We start from the raw sequence: 20,211 nt of genomic DNA, 5'->3' as shown, positions 1-20,211 counted from the left end.
TTCAGTAAACTCTGAGAAGAACAATGAGGCATCACAAATATTTTATTTATTGTCTTCTTAGGAATAAGTGGACAGCCCGTAAAATTGTAACCATTGGAGAAAGTAATGATCTTGAATGTCACAACTGTTAATTATACAAGAAAGCAAACCTGAAGATCTTCCTGAGAACAGGTCTCCTTTTATTTTTTATGTATAGCCTGAAATTTCTGTTCTGTTTTGTTTGGGAAGGGCAAAGTACTGCAGAAGGCATAAATCTTTGAATATCTGCAGTGTGACTCACACCTTTCTGAGACAACCCCATTTGCCCTTATAAAATCAAGGGATTGCAAGAATGCATTCATTTCTCTGCTATTCCCTTCTTCCCTCCCTGCTCCATAAGGAACTCAATAAACTCATAAAATTAAGAGAAAAGAAGAAGAAATAGGGGCCTCACATCATCTTGAGGAGGATCAATAGGGGAGGAGCCTAAGTCTTTGATCTACCCCACTAATCATTCTCTTCAGTCTTTTCAGATTCCCAGGAAGGCATGTTAATGTAATGAAAACAGTTTTTTATGTGGCTGAATCCAGAAGAGCTCACCCCTCCCCCATGAGTCAAGGATTTATGAAGATGAGGTATTTTAAAATAACCAAGTTCTTGATAGCATCAGTCCATTGTGTGAATAAAATCTAAAGATATATCAAAGCCAGCCATGTTAATTATGTTAATTTAAGAGAGATTTGCCCTTATGAGCTCAGCTCGTAAGGCATGAGAAGCATTTCCAGCTGTATCAGTTGTAGGCAACATTACTAAACTTGGATCCATCCATTCATTTAGTTGAGGGGGTGGTGCTGAAAGGGGAATGATTTTTTTGGACTCTTTTCAGATCCTCAAAAATAGCTGGTAGTTTCCTAATAAAAATAAAATTGGTGAGAATCCTCCGAAGCTTCCTCTCAGTCATCATTATTTCCAGCTATCTCTGCCTTTCTTGCCTTCATTTAAAACTCATCAGAGACCTCTGACCTTTTCTATGAACAAAAGTTTCTGCTCTCTGGTAATCGATACCTTTGTTACCTCAGGACTTGGGTGTTCTTAACGAAATTCATGCTCTCTGGAATTGACCCGTGGGGGCACACACAATGGTCTCAGCTGGCACAGAAGAATAGCCCTTTGTTTGGCCTCTAGAGCTTCTGTGAGTTTATTATTGTTATTGTTAATAATAATAATAGTATTATATAGTGCTTCTTTCACGACATGTGAAGTAGTTAAAATACTATCGTCCTCATTTTCAAGCAAGGAAACAGAGACTCAGAGGGTAAACTCATACATCAAAATACTCTCCATTACACCAAAATTTCTCTCTGATGGTTCTGTGGACTGGCCACTACTGCAGGTGCAAATTGCATTTTTCAGAATTTTCAGCATTCCTTTTTAGAGCTGGCAAAGGACTTTGAGCTTCGATGGCAATCTCAATTATTTAGAATCAGCCCATAAGCTCTAGGTACCAGTTCCCAAGAAGTCATCATGATTTGTTTGCTTTTTGGAGCCAATATTTAATAATTTAAAAATGGACCTTTTGGGAGCTATATTTAATATATGTTAAACCTAAGGACAAACAAAGTACTTTGGGATAAAGGCCTTTATTGTACAGGACTATTTTTATCTGGTGACTTCTGTTAGAACCATGTTCATTTTCAGAAATGTTTAAAATGGCAAAATCAGCCAAGCCCTTGTTCCAATATTTTCATATGCTACTGTTTTTCTATCACTACTTCTAAGTGACTTTGCATTCATCCCCAAGGAAATCATCCATTCTCTGCTTGAGGTTTTGCCAGCGGCAAGACGTTCTGAAGCTTGAAGTATATTGTAGCTCTCAACAATCAATCCAATACAGTCTAATGATCACTTATTATACTACATGCAAACTACATTGTTGTGGTTGTGGTGAGGACCAAATGAGACAACACAGATAAAGCATTTTGCAAACCTCAAAGTCTTACATAAATGCTAGTCATTATTATTAGTTATTAAATAAATATCAGGTCCAAAAAGTAAATATATTATATGATCAACATAGGTTTTATGCTGTTATTAACCTCATTTTACAGATGGGGAGACCGAGGCTTAGAGAGGTCAAGTGATTTGCCCAGGGACAAAGAAGAAGGAAATAGGATGAAAGATTTCTGTGTCTTCATAAGGGAGAGCTCCTAATGTGAAATGATCAGGATTCAGCATATTTGATTATTTGGAAAATTGCTTTTAAGTGCCAAGATCATTTGAAGTGGAAGCTCACACTATATGTTATTCATATGATCTTCAGAGTACTTGCTCTATTTTCTTAGAACATTTTAAATAGCTTTCCAGTTAGCAGGTCATAACTGAAGTTGCTTCCCTTCTCTCTGCCTTAAATCCTTGACCACACATGTTACATATGATTATTCTGATTATATCGTCTTTAGATATAATTTGCTCTTAAGGTCTGCTTCATTTCCATTTTAGATCATAGAACACATGACTCCCTAAGAAGTCAAATCAAGTGAACAAGCATTTATTAAGGACCTGCTCTGTGCCAGGCACTATGCTAAGGATACCAAAAAAAAAAAAGGAAAAGTCTTTATCCTCAAGGAACTCACAATCTAATGCAGAGAGACAACAAGCAAATGTCTATGTTCAAACAAGATACATACAGGATAAATTGGAAATAACGTGAGAAGGAAGCACTAAGATTAAGGACTAGGAAAGACTTTTTATGGAAAAAGGAATTTTAGCTGAGACTTGAAGGAAGCCAGTGAAGTCAGGAGGCAGAAGTGAAGAAAGTGAGAATTCCAGGAATAGGGGACAGCTAATAAAAATATACAGAGTTGAGAGATGGAGTATCTTGTGGGAATAACATTGAGGCTAGTATGTGTGGAGGGAGTAACGTATAAGAAGACTGGAAAGGGCCTGGTTAAGAAGGAAGGGCTTTAATAGCCTAACAGAGAATTTTTATATTTGATCCTGGAGATAATAGGGAGCCCCTCCTGTTTACTGAATAGGGGAGAGTGATATGGTCAAACGTACACTTTAGGAACATCACTTTAATAGCTGAAAGGAGGATGGGAGAGACTTGGGGCAGGAAGACCAGTCTCAGGGCTGAAGTAAGGTGATGCTAGAATGGTGGCAATGTCAGGAGATAAGGGGATGTATTCAAGAGATGTTACGAAGGTAGAATTGACAGGATTTGACCACTGATTGAATATGAGGAAGGGGGTGGTGAATGAGGAGTTGAAAATAACACCTACCTGGTGAGCATGGGTGACTGAGAAGTGGTGGTGCCTTTGGGAAGGTAGTACACAGGAGGGTTGGGGATGGGGGACACAATGCGGGGAGAGTGGGAATAATGAGTTCATTTTTAGATTTGTTGAATTTAATATGTCAATGGGACATGCAATCTGAGATTCCAGTAGGTAATTGGAGATGTGAGACTGGAAATCAGGAGAGAGATTAGGGAAATAGATAAAAGAATAGGAGAAAAAGTGACTTGTCAGCAGTTAAGAGTTGCCAGAGATTTCATTGATGTGATTAGAGAAGGACCTTGGCAAAGATGGATTCAATGGGCAAATAATTCTTAGAAACAGCAACCTAAATGTCCTCTTAAAATCTATTTTCATGGTAGGGAAATGCCAGTTTAGCAAGTCCTTAGAAGGTATTTGAATTACAAATAACTATATAACTATGGGTCTAACTTCTCATTAGGAATACCATCAGTCTCTAAGTACTGTACAGGTATTCTTAGATGCATGAAATTAAGAGAATAAAGACATCTACAAGGATTTATCCTCTTGAGTAAGAAAATCTAAGCTACAGCAAGGGAACTAGGTGACAGACCAAAGTCTAGTACTCAAGTATAGAGTCCTAATCAGTGGAGTTTGATCTGTGACTTGCTGGCCTACTGGATAGAGTAGCGGACCTAGATTCAGTAAGTTCAATCCTGCCTCAGACATTTACTAGCTGTGTTACCCAGGACAAGTCACTTAATTTCTCTATGCCTCAATTTCTCCTTCTGTAAAACAGAAATCGTAATAGCACCTACCTCAGAGGACTGCTATAAAAATCAAGTGAATGACAAGTAAAATGCTTTGCAATTCTTAAAGTACTGCTATGTAAATGTCATTTTACCTATCAATACAAATCATGAGTAGCATCCATTTACCCCCATATTGGCCATGTGGAGCCTTGAGTGACCTGAGAAGAATCTTCCATTTCTGTGTCCAGATAAGATCTGAACTCTGCAAAGTTAGGTCACATATTTGGGTTAAACAAAGGACTCTGCTCGAACAAGGGCTTCTACTTTAGAGGGCTACTTTTATCCATTGACTTCTGTTAGAACCACATTCATTCTCAGGAATGTCTCCAAAGGTAAAAGTAGCCAAGGTCTTGTTTCATCCTTTTCATGAGCGACTGTTTTTCTATCACTGCTTCTAAGTGACATTGCATTCATCCCCAAGAAAGTCATCCACACTCTGGTTGAGGTTTTGTCATTGACAATGCGTTTCGAAGCGCGATGTATGTTGTGGCTCTCATCAATCCACTCCAATACAGTCTAAATATCATTTATTAAGTGCCTACTACATGCAAAGATTTTGGAGATACACAGACAAAATAAAAAAGTCACACTCTACTGAGGGAGGGAAACATGCAAACATGTAAGTACATAGATAATAATTGAGAAGGAAAAAGATACTAAGAACTAAGGAAATCAGAAAAGTCTCCCCATAGTATATGGGACCTGAGCTAAGTCCTGAAGGAAGCTAAGAATTTAAGAAGCAGAGGTAAGAAGGGAGTACATTCCAGGCTCATGGACAGTCTATGCAGAGCACAGCAAGGAGAAATGGGTAGGGAGTTCAGGGAACAGCAAATAGGTCAGTTTGAATGGAATGTAGAGTGTATGAAAAAGTAATATACAATAAAACCAGAGAGGGGGTTTGGAGCTAAGTCACAAAGGACTTTACATACTAAGGTGAGGCAAGAGGAAACCATTGATAATTCTTGAGCAGGGAGTGACATGGTCAAATTTGTACTTTAGGAAGATTATTTTGGCATATCTGTGGGGAATGGATTGGTAAGGGGAGAGACTGGAAGTCCAGTTAGGAGGCTGTTGTGATAATAGTCCAGGGTCGAATTGATCAGCCTTAAGGTAGGGTGGTGCAAGAAATGTCATGAGGGTAGAATGGATAAAACTCAGCAATTAATTTGATATGGAGGGTGAGGGAGAGGGAAGGGGAAAGCTTCGAGGCTGTGAACCTGGGTGACTGAAAGGTTGATTGGTAGTGCCCTGAACAGAAATAAGGAAATATAGAGGATGGGGGGGGGGGGGGCCGTTTGAAGGAAAGATGAATGAGTTCAATTATTTCTAATGCATGTATCAATATTAATGAGGTCATTAACAGTTTGTCAGGGCTTTTGTAGAGAGAAGTAAAATGTGTCCATACAGACCAAAGTCCAGTTCCTGAGTTCTCTGTGGTTTGAACTGTGCTTGCATTGCAAGAAGAGAATCCAAATGGTGTGGGCTCGCCAAACCAAAATCACCCTCCCTTCAGCAAAATAACACACCACAAATAACACAGACTATGAAAGTGAAGTTCAGGTGTGGGGTTTTTTTAATTATTATTTTTACTAATGTGTCTTACAGCAGAAGGGAGAAGGGAGAGAAGCTGAGAGAGAAGAAAAATGACTATTCTAAACCCTTACATTTAATAGGACAGGAAAATTTAGAGAAACTATAACTACTATAATTATCACCACAGAGCCCTGGAGTGAAAATGTGTAAAAAGAGATCGGCAAAATTCTTCAGCTGTGATGAAAGTGATCAAAAGCAGTTAGGGCTTTATTTTCCTACATCATATTTGGCAGGTGTCAGTCGGCACAAATAAGGCTGAGATGCAGAAGCTGCGAGATGCAGAAGCTGTGAGATGCAGAAGCTGCTCTGCTGAGGAGACTTAATAGGTTGGCCACATAGGACCCACTTCCAAGACAGGAAAATGGGGCACCTACAACTCTGCATTCAAAGTCAAGACAATTTGTTGGTGGAGCACAATTTAAGAAATGGAAAATTCAAATATTTTTCCTTTTTTCTATCTGCTGGTGGTTTTGATTGACTGAAAAGGAGTTTACTTGTATTGTTTCATTCGGCTATACTTTGTGTCATTGTGAGGCCCAGTTACATAAAATATGCAGTGAGACTCTTGGGTTACAAGGGAACAAAGACAAGGCTTCGCTAGAACCTTGGTTGGAAGGAAGGAAAGATACAAACGTGACTTTATCTAAGGGACAATACGTCTTCTCATGAGACCATGGGCAGACTAATGCTACATCACCACAAATGAATAATCACAGATGAATGGAGTCCTTGGCTGCTTCATCCTTAGAAATATGTTTTTTCTAGTTTATCCTAAATCTATCAGGCTGCGCACAGCTTAGAATTATTACTAATGTGCTCTAAAGTTGAGGTGAAAGGTACACTCCTAACAGAGTGAATTTTTGACTAAATAGATTTGAGTCACAAACTAACCAGTCTAGGAAATATTTGCATTTTCTATGTGAGAGGAAAAGAGCTATCCAAATGCATCACTCATCGCCAAGTTCTTTTTTAACTACGTTAGATGATGTGAAATGGTAATGAGAAGTCATCACATAAATCACAGAAACGACTGAATGCATCTAGTCACCCACTGGGCACAGCGGGCTGCAGGGGCAAACTTTTTCTTTTTCAAAAATCCTGAAATTGTTTAAAAGGGAAGAATATTAACTGGCCTTTTATTTTTTTCTGAATGAAGATGAGCTAGAGCAGCACCTGAGGAGCCAACATTCACCCTATATCAAACAGCAATAAGCAGCAGTTACCTAGGATGTGGGCAGGTCGATTCATCTTTGGCAGTGATTTGTTATGTATCTAAGGAGCATGAGTGAACTGGGTACGGGCTGAGCGAATGACAATGATCACAGAAGATTTAGCACCTCAGTTGGCACCTTCTCTGGCTTAGAATCATCTGTCTGCCTGAATGAGAAGGGCCTAATATTGGGTAACTTCTCTGTGATTGCTCCAGGACTGTGGTTGGCTCCTAGCAGGTCAGGCAGGTGCTTCTAAGTGAGTTTTTCTTGCTTGAGAGAAAATTCAGTATTGAAAATGTTACTAAAGCCTGGAGATATTTTATACTATGTCACAGATATTTGGTTGGGGAAGGGGAGCTATTTAAAAGGTCAAATGTATATTATTCCCTCTTATTAGTTTCTTATTTGATTAGGGGTTGTTGTTTTTTTAAGCACTGACTATATTTTTTGGCTTGAAATGGTGACTTCTTCTAGGTTTGATTTTTCGGTTTTCTTAGTGGATATTATGTTTTCCTCCATTATTTCTGCAAAGCTCTCCTCTATCTGAGAAGCCTTCTTGGAAGCCACTTTAGAAGCTTCCTCTTCCTTTTCCTCTTTCTTAGACAAGACAGGGGGTGACATTTTTGAGGAAGTTGAACTAAACATTCTAGATGACATCAAGTAACCAGGATTAGGAGGTGGATTCAGCCCTGAAATGGTTATTCCACCAGTGCTGAACCGTGTTTCTTCACCTTCTAGCAGCTTCCTGTGAATCCAAAAGAGAGAAGGATTAGCAGAAAATATCACTGAGAGGTCAAACCACCAACCCCAAGCCATTCAGAAAAGGTCCAATTGGACTTGATCTCCTGACACAAAGTCAGGACTATATACTTGAAAAAATATATTTTGTATCACAAGTAATTATAAATGTTCTATATCTCCCCAATTAAACTATAAACTATTTAAGGATAGAGATTATTTTTTATTAACATAATGTCTCACAATTATTTTTAAACCAGAATCTGAAGACATAAAAAATTTATAGTGGCAAGAAAATGGAAACTAACAAGGTGCCCATCAATAGGGGAATGGCTGAACAAAATATATCTGAATAGAATGGAATATTGTTGTGCCATAAGGAGAGAGATATGTGGCACAGTGAATAGAGCTCTGGGCCTGGAGACAGGAAGATCTGAGAGTAATTTTAGTCTCAGACACTTAATGGCTCTGATACTTTGGGCAAGTCATTTAACCTCTGGTTGACTTAGTTTTCTCAACTATGTGAGGATCAAATGAGATAATATTTGTAAAGTGCCAGGCACATTGTAGGTGCCATGTAAATGCTAGTTGCTATTATCATTATTATAAGAAATTATTAAAATTAGAATTTCAGAGAAGCCTGGGAAGACTTGTATGAACTGATGTAGAGTGAAATGAACAAAATCAAGAGAATAATTTGCACAATAACAAAACTGTAAAGACAACTTTGAAAGACTTAAGAGCTCTGATCAATGTCAGTGATGAATTACAATTCCAGAAGACCCATCAAGAAAAATGCCACTCATGTCCTCACAGAGAGGTAATGCATCCAAGGTGCTGAATGAGATTATTTTCTGGACATGGACAATGTGGGAATATTTTTGGCCCATGTACATTTATTACAAGGGCTAGAAAGGCATGACTAGAACAGATTAGACTTAAGAGGAGGGAGAGAGCCAAAAAGTGGATTGCTGGCATTGTTATATATTAACTTAGCCAGCAAAGAGGATGCAGCCAAATATCCACGTTGGTTACATGCTTCTGGTGACCTAGGGCACTCTGAGCAGTGCCCTCAAATAGCACTGCCTATGAGCTGGGCATTACCTGTAAGCTGCAATCTCAATGTCCAGAGCCATTTTGACATTGAGCAGATCTTGGTACTCCCGCAGGTGGCGAGCCATCTCACTCTTTGTGTTCCTCAGGTCATTCTCTAGCTGTCCAATGCTATCCTGCAAAAGAGAAGTCCTGACCAATTAATCCAAATCAGTCTAAATTCAGAGGTATTCCCATGGGGTGTATGACTCTGATCATTGTGGAAATTCATAATATCAGCTATAGATTGTCCCACTCCTGGCTTGTCTCATTACATTGTTCATCCATCCTTTTATTCATTCAGGAAGCATTGATTAAGAGTTTACTCCGAAATTCTTTGTTATATGGGATGCCTCTCTGAGAAAAAGAGGGAGGAGAGATCCAGAGAGAAATGTAAGTGATGTAAAAATAAAATGCATCAATAAAATTTATTTTTTTTTAAAAAGCTTATTCTGTGAATTATTCTAGATTCAAGAAGAGATATAAAGTTTTGAGGTGTCATCCTTGCCCTCATGGAACTTACAATCTAGCAGGAAAAATGTACAGTAATTACATATCCTTTCTCTACCCCACAATCTCTATCAGGGGCTCAGAACCCATAAATTCCCACTGGGATAAGAGCAGAACAGAAAGACAACAAGCCTAGCCAGGCTGCCCTGCATCTTTTCGTGTTTTGATTTCCTTACTATCATTTTTCAACAGCTGCTACAGAAGTTCTTTACTAACAACCTTTTAATCAGTAGATAAAAAGAGTCAAGAATGGAATAGAAAAGCTTGTTTTAGCTAAATACTAAAACTGAATCAGTATTATTTTTTAAATGTCATAGGGTCCTACTCCAAATTCTTCTAAGTACAAGTCCAGGCTCAGAAAGAAAGAAACTTTGAATTTGTTGTTTATGAAATTTGCTGGATATCTAAAGTCACTAACCACATATAATTGTATTAGTGGCTTGTTGTTACTTATTTGTTGTTCATCCTGTGTTCTCAAAGAGGACTAATGACATTACAAGGATGATGTTTTGACTTGGGTGTAAATTGGATTTAAGTGAGGCAAAGCTGCACAAAGTCATCAACCTCATTCTCTCCTCCCGAGTCATCAGAGTCCAGTGACAAGACAAAAGGCAATGGTCCCATCAGTGGCTTAGGAGATATGGAAGATTCAAGAGACTGAGAATTATTATACTGGAAATGGTATATGATGCACATCAGTGCATGAGATATCTAAGTTATAGTACACTACATTTGCTGGGTAGACTCACATCTCCTACTGCTTGGTCCTAAGTTCAACAAAGCCAGCCTTGGTGATGAGAAATATAATTGATACTGTAAGATGTACAAACCTTCAAACTCTAAGAAACAGCAGAAAGAATTTAAATTACACCTCCTACTAATTTTATAAACAGTAAAACTCAGCAGAGAATAGACGTTGATGGCCAGTAGGGATAGAACAATCAACAATAATTTAAAAGTAAGTGGGGCAAAATACCAATTATATGGAAATAAAAAATGCTCTAAAATCATTGGGAGACAAAGCAAGGAAGACTCCTGGAAGGCAGGGGGCATTTTATTTCAAGGTGCTACTGCAAGTGACATAATGGATTTATACTGATACTACCAAAGCTAAAGAAATAGATCATTTTCAGAAATGAAGATCATGTGAAGGGGGGAAAAAACTTGATCATTTCATGGTTAGTCTAAGATGAAAAACTCAGGACTATGATCTTTGGCTTGCCTTTTTGTTTTGTTTTGTTAATTAGTCATGTTACATTCTTTGTAACCCAATTTGGGGTTTTCTTGGCAAAGATACTGAAGCAGCTTGCTATTTCCTTCCCAGATCATTTTACAGATGAGAAAACTGAGGCAAACAGGGTTAAATGATTTGCCCAGGATCATATAGATAGTAAGTGTCTGAGGCTGGATTTGAACTCAGCCCCTCCTGACTCCACATCCAGTATGCTATCCATTGCTCCCTCTTTGCCACAGCTTTCCAAAATATCCTGATGAGTTTCTCTTCTGTTCCCTTCTCCTCCTCAAAACAGAAAATAAGATGTCTTTGTATATTTAAGATGCTTTGAAAACCTCAGATTAAAGCTACCTACTAAAAGGGCAAATTCTACTTTGGCTATTTAGAAATCTCATTCATACAGAAAAAGGACTTCCACATGGGTTTTGGATAGTATGGGGATGTACATATCAAAATGTTATTTCTGGAAAGGACTCTAGCTATTGAATCCAAACCCCTTCATTTTGCAGAGGAGAAACCAGAGGTTTAGAGAGGTCAAGTGACTTCTCAAAGGGCACAATTCGTGACAGTGCTGAGACTAGAAATCAATTCTTTGAGCATTCTCAACCCAGTATACTGTGCTACTCTGGCTCCCCATAACTTTTCCGCAGCTTTCTCAATCATTTTCTTTTAAAAATATCATCCATAGGAAATGGTTAAACCAATTGTGGTATATAAAAATAATGAATTTTTTTTTCACTTATTTTACTTTTTTTTTTTTATAACATGGCTAATTGGAAATATGCTTTGTATGACTTCACATTTATGATTAATATCATATTACTTGTTTTCTCAATGGGTTGGGGAAGGGCTGGGGAGAATTTGGAACTCAAAAATTTCAAAACAATTAACATTAAAATAAGTAACTGATAAAAATAAAAATGAAAAAAATTATTCCTCTATTTAAAATGACAAATTTGAGGAATTCAAAGAAATATGGAAAGAGACAGAATAATGAAAAGAAAAAAGTATAATTAGAAGAATATCCACTATACATCTATTATAATGACATAAAAACACACAAAAAAATTATATGTACATATACAAAAAGGAGACCACAGCAGGTAAAGAGTAACACTTTCTTAAAGTATACACATTTTAATATGATTAGTTCTAATTATATGATTGTATTGGGTTTTATTGGATTCACCCTCCCCAATATAGTTTTCCAAGAAAATTATCTTTTAAAAAATTAAAATATATTACTCTAATGACAGTCTCTCTTAGTCAAAAGTGAATATTGTATACAAGGATAAAATATTCTCACCATAGGCAGCATTTCAGGAAAGGAATTGGAACCAAAGGTATACCTCTTTATCTATCATAAAGTCAAATGAGAGCTTGTATATTGAAGACAATATGTTGGAAGGGCTGTGGGAATACAGACATTCTAAAATACTGTTAATGGAGCTGTGAAGTGGTCCAACTATTCTGTATGTTGATTTACAATTATTGAACACTATGACCCAGCAGTATCACTACTAGGCATATGCCCAAAGGAAGTCAAAAGATAGAAGGAAAGATACCATGTATACAAAAATATCCATAAGCAACACTTTTTGAGGTTCCAAAAACTAAAAACAAAGTGGGTACCCATCAATCAGGGAGTAGATGAACAAACTTGTGGTCTATGAATATAATAGAATGGTTAATTGTTTTCCTTCATTCTCAAAGAGAACCGAAATGACATCATTATTATACTGAAAGAAACAATGAGGCGTTATCTGAGGAAGTGGGAATAACACTGAAGAAAACAAAGATGGGAAAAACAACTGGACTAAATCAAGCATACATAGAAGAGATCCATTTTGAAGTTTTTGAGGGCTGTATTCTTAAGGCATCTGAAAGATCAGAGAGGTCATGGATAAAGAGCTAGAAGGGGTCTTCTATAGATGATGAGGTCCTTTAGATGCTCTTATTTGTAAATGATATTGGATCAAGTCCCAAAACATTGCAGAACCTAATAAATGAGATCTATAATCACACACACATAATCTGATTTAACTATCCACACAGGGAAAATCAAGTGGATGAAGAATATCTTTTGTCCAGATTATGATGTGTAAAATGACAATCCATAGAGCTTGTCCATTGATGCGTGACTGAATGCACACACGCACACCCACATGCATATGTGAGCACAGGCACACACATATCTTGGACAGACATTACAAATATGTAGTGAACTAAGCCCAGAACTGAAAAGATGAAGGAAAGTGCTATAGATTGCCTTTGGAAAACTGAATAATTCCTATAATAACCACATTATCACTACTCCCAGCTTTTCCATGAAACAGATTATCTTTTTAATACTAATAGTCTTCTAGTAACATATAGTTATATCATGGAATATTACGGTTTTTAAAGAACTGAAGGTGAGAATCACTCAAAGGATGATGGGAAGGCACATGGTGGATGTGAGTAGATTGCAGTTCATTACAAAAAAATGATGCTGGAAAAGTGGTTTAAAGGTCATTAAAGAAAGAGTTGACCAAAAAAGAGATGTGCTGATCACAAAACAAATGCAAGGGATAACAGAAGGATAATTTTCATTAGCATCTATGTGATATCAAAATGAGAAAAGCCCCCAGAAAATCATGGAGGGGAGTGTCTTTTGTGGATATGTGTGGAGGTGTTGAATAGGATGGTCTGGCATGGATGGGTTGTAGTTGGCATAAATTAAAGGAGTAGCTACATCAATGAGATACAATGATCCATCAAAATACTGGAGTAAGAAATAATTAATATGAGGAATTTGGACAAATTTGGGGAGACTAAAAGGAACTAATGCAACACAAAGTAAGCAGAACTAAGTGAACAATATATGTAACAACCATGGCAATATAAAAACATCAGTATTTAAATAAATGCAATCACCAATGGACTCTAGAGGTCTATATCCTTTCCTGGTATGTTGCTGAGTCACTTTCAGTTGTGACTGACCCTTTGTGACCCTATTTGGGTTTTTTTGGCAAAGATAATGAAGGGGTTTGCCATTTCCTTTTCCAACTCATTTTATAGATGAGAAAACTGAGGCAAACAGGGTTAAGTGACTTGCCCAGGGTCACATAGCTAGTAAGTGTCTGAGGCCAGATTTGAACCCACAAAGATGAATCTTCTGGCCCACTGAGCAACCTGCCTTTCCACATTAAAGTAATAGAAAACAGACACATAATGAGACATAAGTTGTTAGACACCATCAAAGTGTTTGTATGTTTTGCTTAACTTCACTTATTTGTTAATAAGAGCATTATTCTTCTCCAAAAAACAAACAAACAAAACAATTCATTTCAAGATAGAAGAGACAGTTAAGAGTTAGTAGCTTTCATTTGTATCAGGTTCTCTACTAATTTGTAGAGGCTTAGACTGTGATAAAAGGTGCTGTTTTGCTCTCAGTAGAAGGAAATGCCTTTGACAGCTCATCTGACTCTCTCTTCTTCCCTCTTATTAGTTTCCTATTTATATCTTGAATAGATTTTCAAAAATACCATGGGAAGATAATTCAGCACTTATTCTGAAAGATAGTGTTGTCCACATGAAGAACTACTATATGATTTCAATAGTCTGCTTCCCTGGGCTGTGGAGCTTTAGGCTTTGCTGAGGGAGTTGAGTGGAAGATTTTATAGGACCTTAAGAAACATCATTTTTAAATTACTGACATCAGCACTAAAAGCCAGGGGCTGGAAAATGAATAAAACAGAGAAAAGTGATGGTGGTGTAAAGGAAGAAAAAGCAACAAGAGACATTTCTATTTATTTGGGATGTCATTCTCAGCTTCTGTTAAGGCCACACCTTTGTCAGATAAGAACGTCCTTCTGTAAATGATGTCTTCCTAAGCCATAAGTAATGAGTGGATGAGGACATGTCCTTTTGGAAAAGAACTCTCCTTTCTTCCTTTGTTTTCCAGCAACAAAGGGTAAAGTCTATCCAGAGTATAAGAATAAGGGGATTTCTAAATGTGAAAAATCAGTCAGGATGATTTAGGCAATGGCATTAAGTAGAAAGAAAGGTCCATGAGTAAGCAGAAAACAAACAAATCCTCTGTCCTGACTTGTAATTTTAAAGATAGATTTCTGTGGCTCTATGTTTACAAGCTGCTGCTTCTCCCTCACCCCACCCTATCACTTTCAGTGGATAGACCCCACACACAATTTAATTAGGCTAAGCTCCAGTTTCATCCTGGTGAGAGCACTGCAGCCATTACACTACTCCCCAGAGACCAATGAAATAAGAAGAATCAGCAAAGTCTTTCAAGGAAGCAACTTCACCTCTCAAAGATCTGTGGTTGTCTTTTCATTATTGGGCTGGGTCACCGAGCTCTATCTGAGAATATATTCCCTTTGCTTTTCCATAAGGTTTTGCATTCATTCCAAGAATGTGAAGAAAATGAGAGAAATGATACAGGGACTGGAATTTCTCTCTGCAATGAATGGGAATGCTCTCAAGGAAAAGAGGTGGTTATGTTTGATTTGAGACATACCTTAATAACTATGGTCCTTCCCTCCCTTGAGCTACCCCACCACTCCTAGTTTGTGTTACACCATTGTTCATTTGATTATGTCACCTTGAGTTATTCTTTGTTTCATATGTATGAATTTTGTCTCTACAATTATAATATAGAGATCATCACCTAATACTTCTTTTTCCCTTATATCTAGCATGGTGCTGAATATACAGCACGGTTCACTGCATAGTTCTCAACTTGGTTCTTCTGTGTTTTTCCTCTAGCTTTATGTAAGGACAAGCTTATAAAGTAAGATGTGCATTGGGCTGCTGGAAAATACACTGATTGGTTGGTTGTTTTTTAAAGCAGAAGAAAAGGTAATGGCATCCTTTCTTCTGCAGTGGGGGGAAAAAGAAAAAAAAGACAGGACAGTTGAACTTTAGTGAGGGAATCATGGTGCTTTAACTTGACCTGTTATGAAATTCCTTGAGAAAGAAGATTTTATTGCTTCTTGGCCAAGGAAATACCCAGCAGCTTCAGCCCTCCTAGGACACCAGGTGGGCCTATGAGCCACACCCAAGAAAAATGAAATAGCTCAAGACTGTCTAAACATCTCACTCTTTGACTCCCATGAGCTGTTCCACTTAGCCCTGAAAGGAATTGCTGGGGCAGAAAGGAGGGGGTGGGGTGGGGTGCAGCACTGCAGAGCTGCAGATGCCGCATTTTTTCTGCAGACCTGGGTCTGACTGCCCATGCTATTGTGTGACCCTGAAAGCCTTTCAAAGCAAAACAGACAACCAAGCATCATAAATACCACCCCTTCCTCTTTCTCACCACCACCAGGCCAAGGAAGGAAAAGCTGTATGCTATGCTTGTCAACAGGATACCATGGTACAATATAAAGGACAAGTGTGTTAAAATTATCCTAGTCTGGGCACCTCTTTTTTTTAGAGTAACAAAGCTATACTTTCAGGGGTCAGCTAGTCCTTCTCCCTAGAATCTAGGAAGAAGAAATGCAGTCTAGATCCCAGTTATAGTAGCACTCCATGAATTCCGAATGACTGGGAACAGAGCCAGATATTTAGTAGAAAGCTTGGGTTTTAGGATTTTGTGATGCAGTTCAACTTTATTTTTATGTATTCACAGTAATTTCTAGCTGTAGATAAAGTAGAGATACTCCCCGGATTTGCTGAAACAAATAACAACAATAATTTACATTTTAACACAAATAGTTCACTTTGCATGCACTGAACACAAGAAAGGTTCATTTGAAAGTAGGAGCATGTCTGCAGATATTGTTTCAAAGACCTTAAAAACACTGTGCTCTTCAGATAAATGACTTCCACGTTATTTACACAAATTATTTTTCTCAAACACTTTCTTCACAAAAGGATAAAGGTACAAAAGTTAACCCAAATCGGGCTGAATTATCCCAGATTTGTGAATTAGTGGAGGCCAAATTAATGAAGCTTTATTGTGCCCCTAAGTAAAGTAAAATTACCATTCTTTGCTTGTGCTTCCCCCTCCCTGCCACATACTCCGGTCTTTTGTCCCTTTCCTGGTCAACCAGACACATCCCACAGCAAGTCTGAAGATGCAGTAGCCATTGTTTGTTGGAAGACAGGGAGGAACAAATAGGAAATATCTTTTAGGAGCATGAAGGACAGGTGAAGAGGGACAAGCAAATGCCTACAACTGCCCTACAACAAAGAAGCCCCAGCCTCTAGTTTGGCTCCTGAGCTACAGCAATCAACCAGTAAACAGTAACAGATAAGTAAAAGTCAGGGGAAAGGGTACTTTAAAACAGAATTTCACTGAGACAATGCAAAGAAAGGTTTCTGTAAAAGCCCCAAACAAAAGCAAAATTTTATGCCTCCCATGAACGACCTCAGGTGATCAAGAATATACAGCTGGGGGCTTGGGGGTGGGGAAGAAAGAAGGCAATTGTCTAGAGAGCCATAACTAAGACTCCACTGGCGAATGATAGAGGGAAATCTATCACTGCTGAGAAAGGGAAAATAGAAAGATGTTAAGATTGGCACAGTACCATGGACAGCAGCCGTTGCATTTTCTGCCTTGTAACCTATAGCATACAACCTTCATGCTAACTTAGCCAAAGGGCTGCCCCGGAGGCAAAAATTGGGACCCGGACTCTAAGAGTCTGAAAGGCAAAGGAAAGCGAACAGCTCAATCTTTCCGTTCCCTTTTCAACCCCACATCTTCTTTAATATAACCACTCGTCTTACGTTGAGAGATGGGTGTGGCAGGCTGCTAGCTTAGCTTTTTCGTCCATCGCATTTTTCCGAAAATCAATACTAGAGGAAAGAAAGACTGCTCTCTCCATTATTGTGTGACAAGGTCCGTTTTGGGAGGGGCAGGGAGAAGAGCTGAACTTCCAAAAGATGGATTAGAATCAATCACTTGAATAGTGGAACCTTCAATAATCCAAGGTACAAGCACAAGCCGGTGTTGATGGACCTCCACTTTTACCCAAGCAGAAGTCACTAGTGAAGTATGTAGTCCGGTACCACTTACCTGAAAGCCAGCCACCTCAGCACCGTGCCTTTCCTCCATCTCCAGGATCTGCCTTTCCAGGGACTCATTGGCGCCTCGGAGCCCTTCGATTTCGATGGTGCGTGCCTGTAGCTGGCGTCGGTACTCGTGGATCTCCTCGCGGCTGGCTCGGATGGCTTCGGTGCTGCGAGCCGCTTGCTCGTTCAAGTTGGCGAATTTAGACTTGTACCACTCCTCGGCGGATTGCAGGTTCTTGGCGGCCAGAGATTCGTACTGGGCACGGATCTCCCGCAGCGCTGAGGTCAAGTCTGGCTTGGCCACGGTCATGTCCACCTCCGCCGAGGCCTGGGACGATGCCTGCAGCGTGGCCAGCAGCTCAGATACTTCCTCCTCGTGAACTTGCCGTAGGAAGGCCAATTCATCTAACAGCGCCTCCACCTTCTTTTCCAGGTCCAGCCGTGCCAAGGTGGCGCCATCCACATCTCGCTGCTGCGCCTTCAGCGCGCGCTCCGCGCCCTCTCTACCGCGGCTCTCCTCCTCGCAACGCGCCCGCAACCGCTGCACCTCCTCGGCCAGCCCGTCCCGCTCCAGCAGCGCTTGAGTCCGCGCGGAGCTAGCCTCTTCCAGCTGCGTCCGGAGCTCCCGCAGCTCGCGCTGGAACAGCTCGCCAACGCGCGAGGGCTCAGCGTGGCGCTGCCGCAGCGCCGCCAGCTCAGCCTCAAGCGCACGGTTCTGGGTCTCCAGCTGGTGCACCTTTTCGATGAACACTGCAAAGCGGTCGTTGAGGCCCTGCAGCTGCTCTTTCTCGTTGGTGCGGATGATCTTGTACTCGTTGTTGCGAGCTGCGGCCTGGCTCAAGTCCAGGCTGTCGGGCCCAGTCCGGCGGTAGCTCAGTCCCAGCCCCAGAGAAGAGGAGGCTGAACAGACACCAGACGAGGCAACATTGCAGCGGGACAGAGACTGCGACCTGAAGCTCCCGGCACCGCTGCCCGCGAAGCGAGAGGAGAGGCGTGAGCCATCCCCAAACACCTTCCTGTAGGAGGAGGAGCAAAGGTAATGGTCCGAGCTGAAGCTCATCTTGCAGGTGACAGCGAGGGTACTAAGCAAAAGACTAGGCTGATCCTGGCTCCGGGCACCCGGGTTATAAGGCGCTGGAGGCGGGGGTGGGAGGGGAGAGATGGAGGCGGGGCGTTAGCCGGGAACCATGGAAAGGGAAGGTCCATGGAGAAGGGAGAGCTGGGAGTGGTGAGTGATGGAGGTGGGGTGATGGTTGGGGGATGGGGTGGGAGGGTGGAGAATCGCACTGCAGCAGCGCAGTGCCGGCCAAAGGACCTCGAAGTCCTAGACTGCCGCAGGAAGCTGTGTGCCCTGCCTTCTAAGAAGCAACCTGGCTCTCCGCCAGCCCATTTCCCCTAGCACCGAGGTCCGTAGAGAAGTGACTTTGGCATTCCCACCTCCAACCTTGACCATCCCCTCAGCATAGCACATCCTACAGGATACTATATAGTCATTCTGCCTACGATTTGCCACGATCCTGTGGTCCCCTCTCCCCCTTTCTTTCCAAACATCCCTCACCCCCGAATCCTGGAAGTCTCTGCCCCATCAGGCTGGGGCTCCCCAATTGCAGGTAGCGTCTCCTCTCAGAAGACAACATTGGCTAGGTCTTCCTATTCATACCACTAGCTCTCCCAGAGGACTCTCTCCACCCTTTAGACCTCCTAGATGAGGCTATCTATCTCCTCCATCCCAGGAGTTCCCAAACTGCAGCCAATATCTCACTCCCACTTCAGACCATTTACGGAGACATTTCTTAAGAAGAGAGAAATTGGCTTTGCAGTCCAAAGTTTAAAAACATGGAAGAGTCACTAGAAATGGGGTGGATCAGCGTTCAATACACGAATAGATTATAGGGGATTTACTAAAGAAAGAGTCTTCAGTATGGAAAGATGGAGCCTGAGAAGGGTTAACCTAACCTATAAAATCATTCAGAATAGGATGGACACAGCTCTTTTTCTTTAATGAAATCCTACAATTCTAGAACGGGAGTCCTTCCCTCTAGCAAAACTGAAAGAAAATATTATGCAGACACATAAAAAAAAAAAGTACTGATTGTCATAGAATCCACTCCTTCAGTTCAACGTTTATTGAGTGACCGTTGTGAGCAGAACACCATTCTGGGGAAGATTAAAAAAGCTTAAGATATTTTTTAAAAGCTTAAGATATTAAATAGGTCCTGCATTGATGTAGCCTAATAGAGGCATCAGACACTAGCATAGATTCCCTGCGCTAAAAACTGTTAAACAATAATTAGAAAGGGCACTAAAGTGTTATGTGGGGTCCAAGAATGTCCATTATGAATATTATATAGATTTCAGAGAGGTATTGTACTATAATGAAAAGAGTGCTAGCCTTGCAATAAAAGTATCTGAGTTCAAATACTGGCTCTTCCACTTTATATCTGGCTGACCTTGGAGAAGGCCTAAAGTTCTGAGACTTCAATTCTTTATCTGTAAAGCCAGGGCACTGGACAAAATGAATTCTAAGGATCCTTCCAGCTCAGAAGCTACGATCTTAACATCCTAACTTCTAATCAGAGTCAATGTCTTTAATACAGCGTGTGTTCATCCTTCCTTGCTGAAGAAGACCATGCCATCAGAGAAATGATGACATGACTTGCACTTGACTTTGTTTGGAGTGAGGGAGGGCTGTGCAGGTTACCAGCCTCACTTCTCTTCCAGGGTCATCTGAATCCAGTGATCAGATATTCATCAGGATGACTGGAGATGACCCA

The 20,211-nt window shown here is 40.2% G+C and overlaps 1 protein-coding gene across 2 annotated transcripts in view; it reads right to left on the bottom strand.

The window, feature by feature from the left end:
* Nucleotides 1-5,595: 5,595 nt before the first annotated feature.
* The window catches only part of INA (internexin neuronal intermediate filament protein alpha), a 51,353-nt gene continuing 36,737 nt past the window's right edge, over nt 5,596-20,211 (bottom strand). The window contains exons 2-4 of one of the 2 annotated variants that reach the window (XM_072621422.1): nt 17,442-18,453; nt 8,692-8,816; nt 5,596-7,594 (exon numbers count right to left, since the gene is read on the bottom strand). In XM_072621422.1, the coding sequence (XP_072477523.1) occupies nt 7,288-7,594; nt 8,692-8,816; nt 17,442-18,453 (1,444 nt within the window). In that variant the 3' untranslated portion in view covers nt 5,596-7,287. Of the gene's footprint in view, nt 7,595-8,691; nt 8,817-17,441; nt 18,550-20,211 lie in introns of those variants that run through there. The other variant, XM_072621425.1, reaches the window with a different exon arrangement.

Source organism: Notamacropus eugenii, chromosome 1 (genome assembly GCF_028372415.1).
Source record: "Notamacropus eugenii isolate mMacEug1 chromosome 1, mMacEug1.pri_v2, whole genome shotgun sequence".
Lineage (NCBI taxonomy): Eukaryota > Metazoa > Chordata > Mammalia > Diprotodontia > Macropodidae > Notamacropus > Notamacropus eugenii.
The sequence above is the reverse complement of the archived record's forward strand: the minus strand, read 5'-3'. Positions and strand labels throughout refer to the sequence as shown.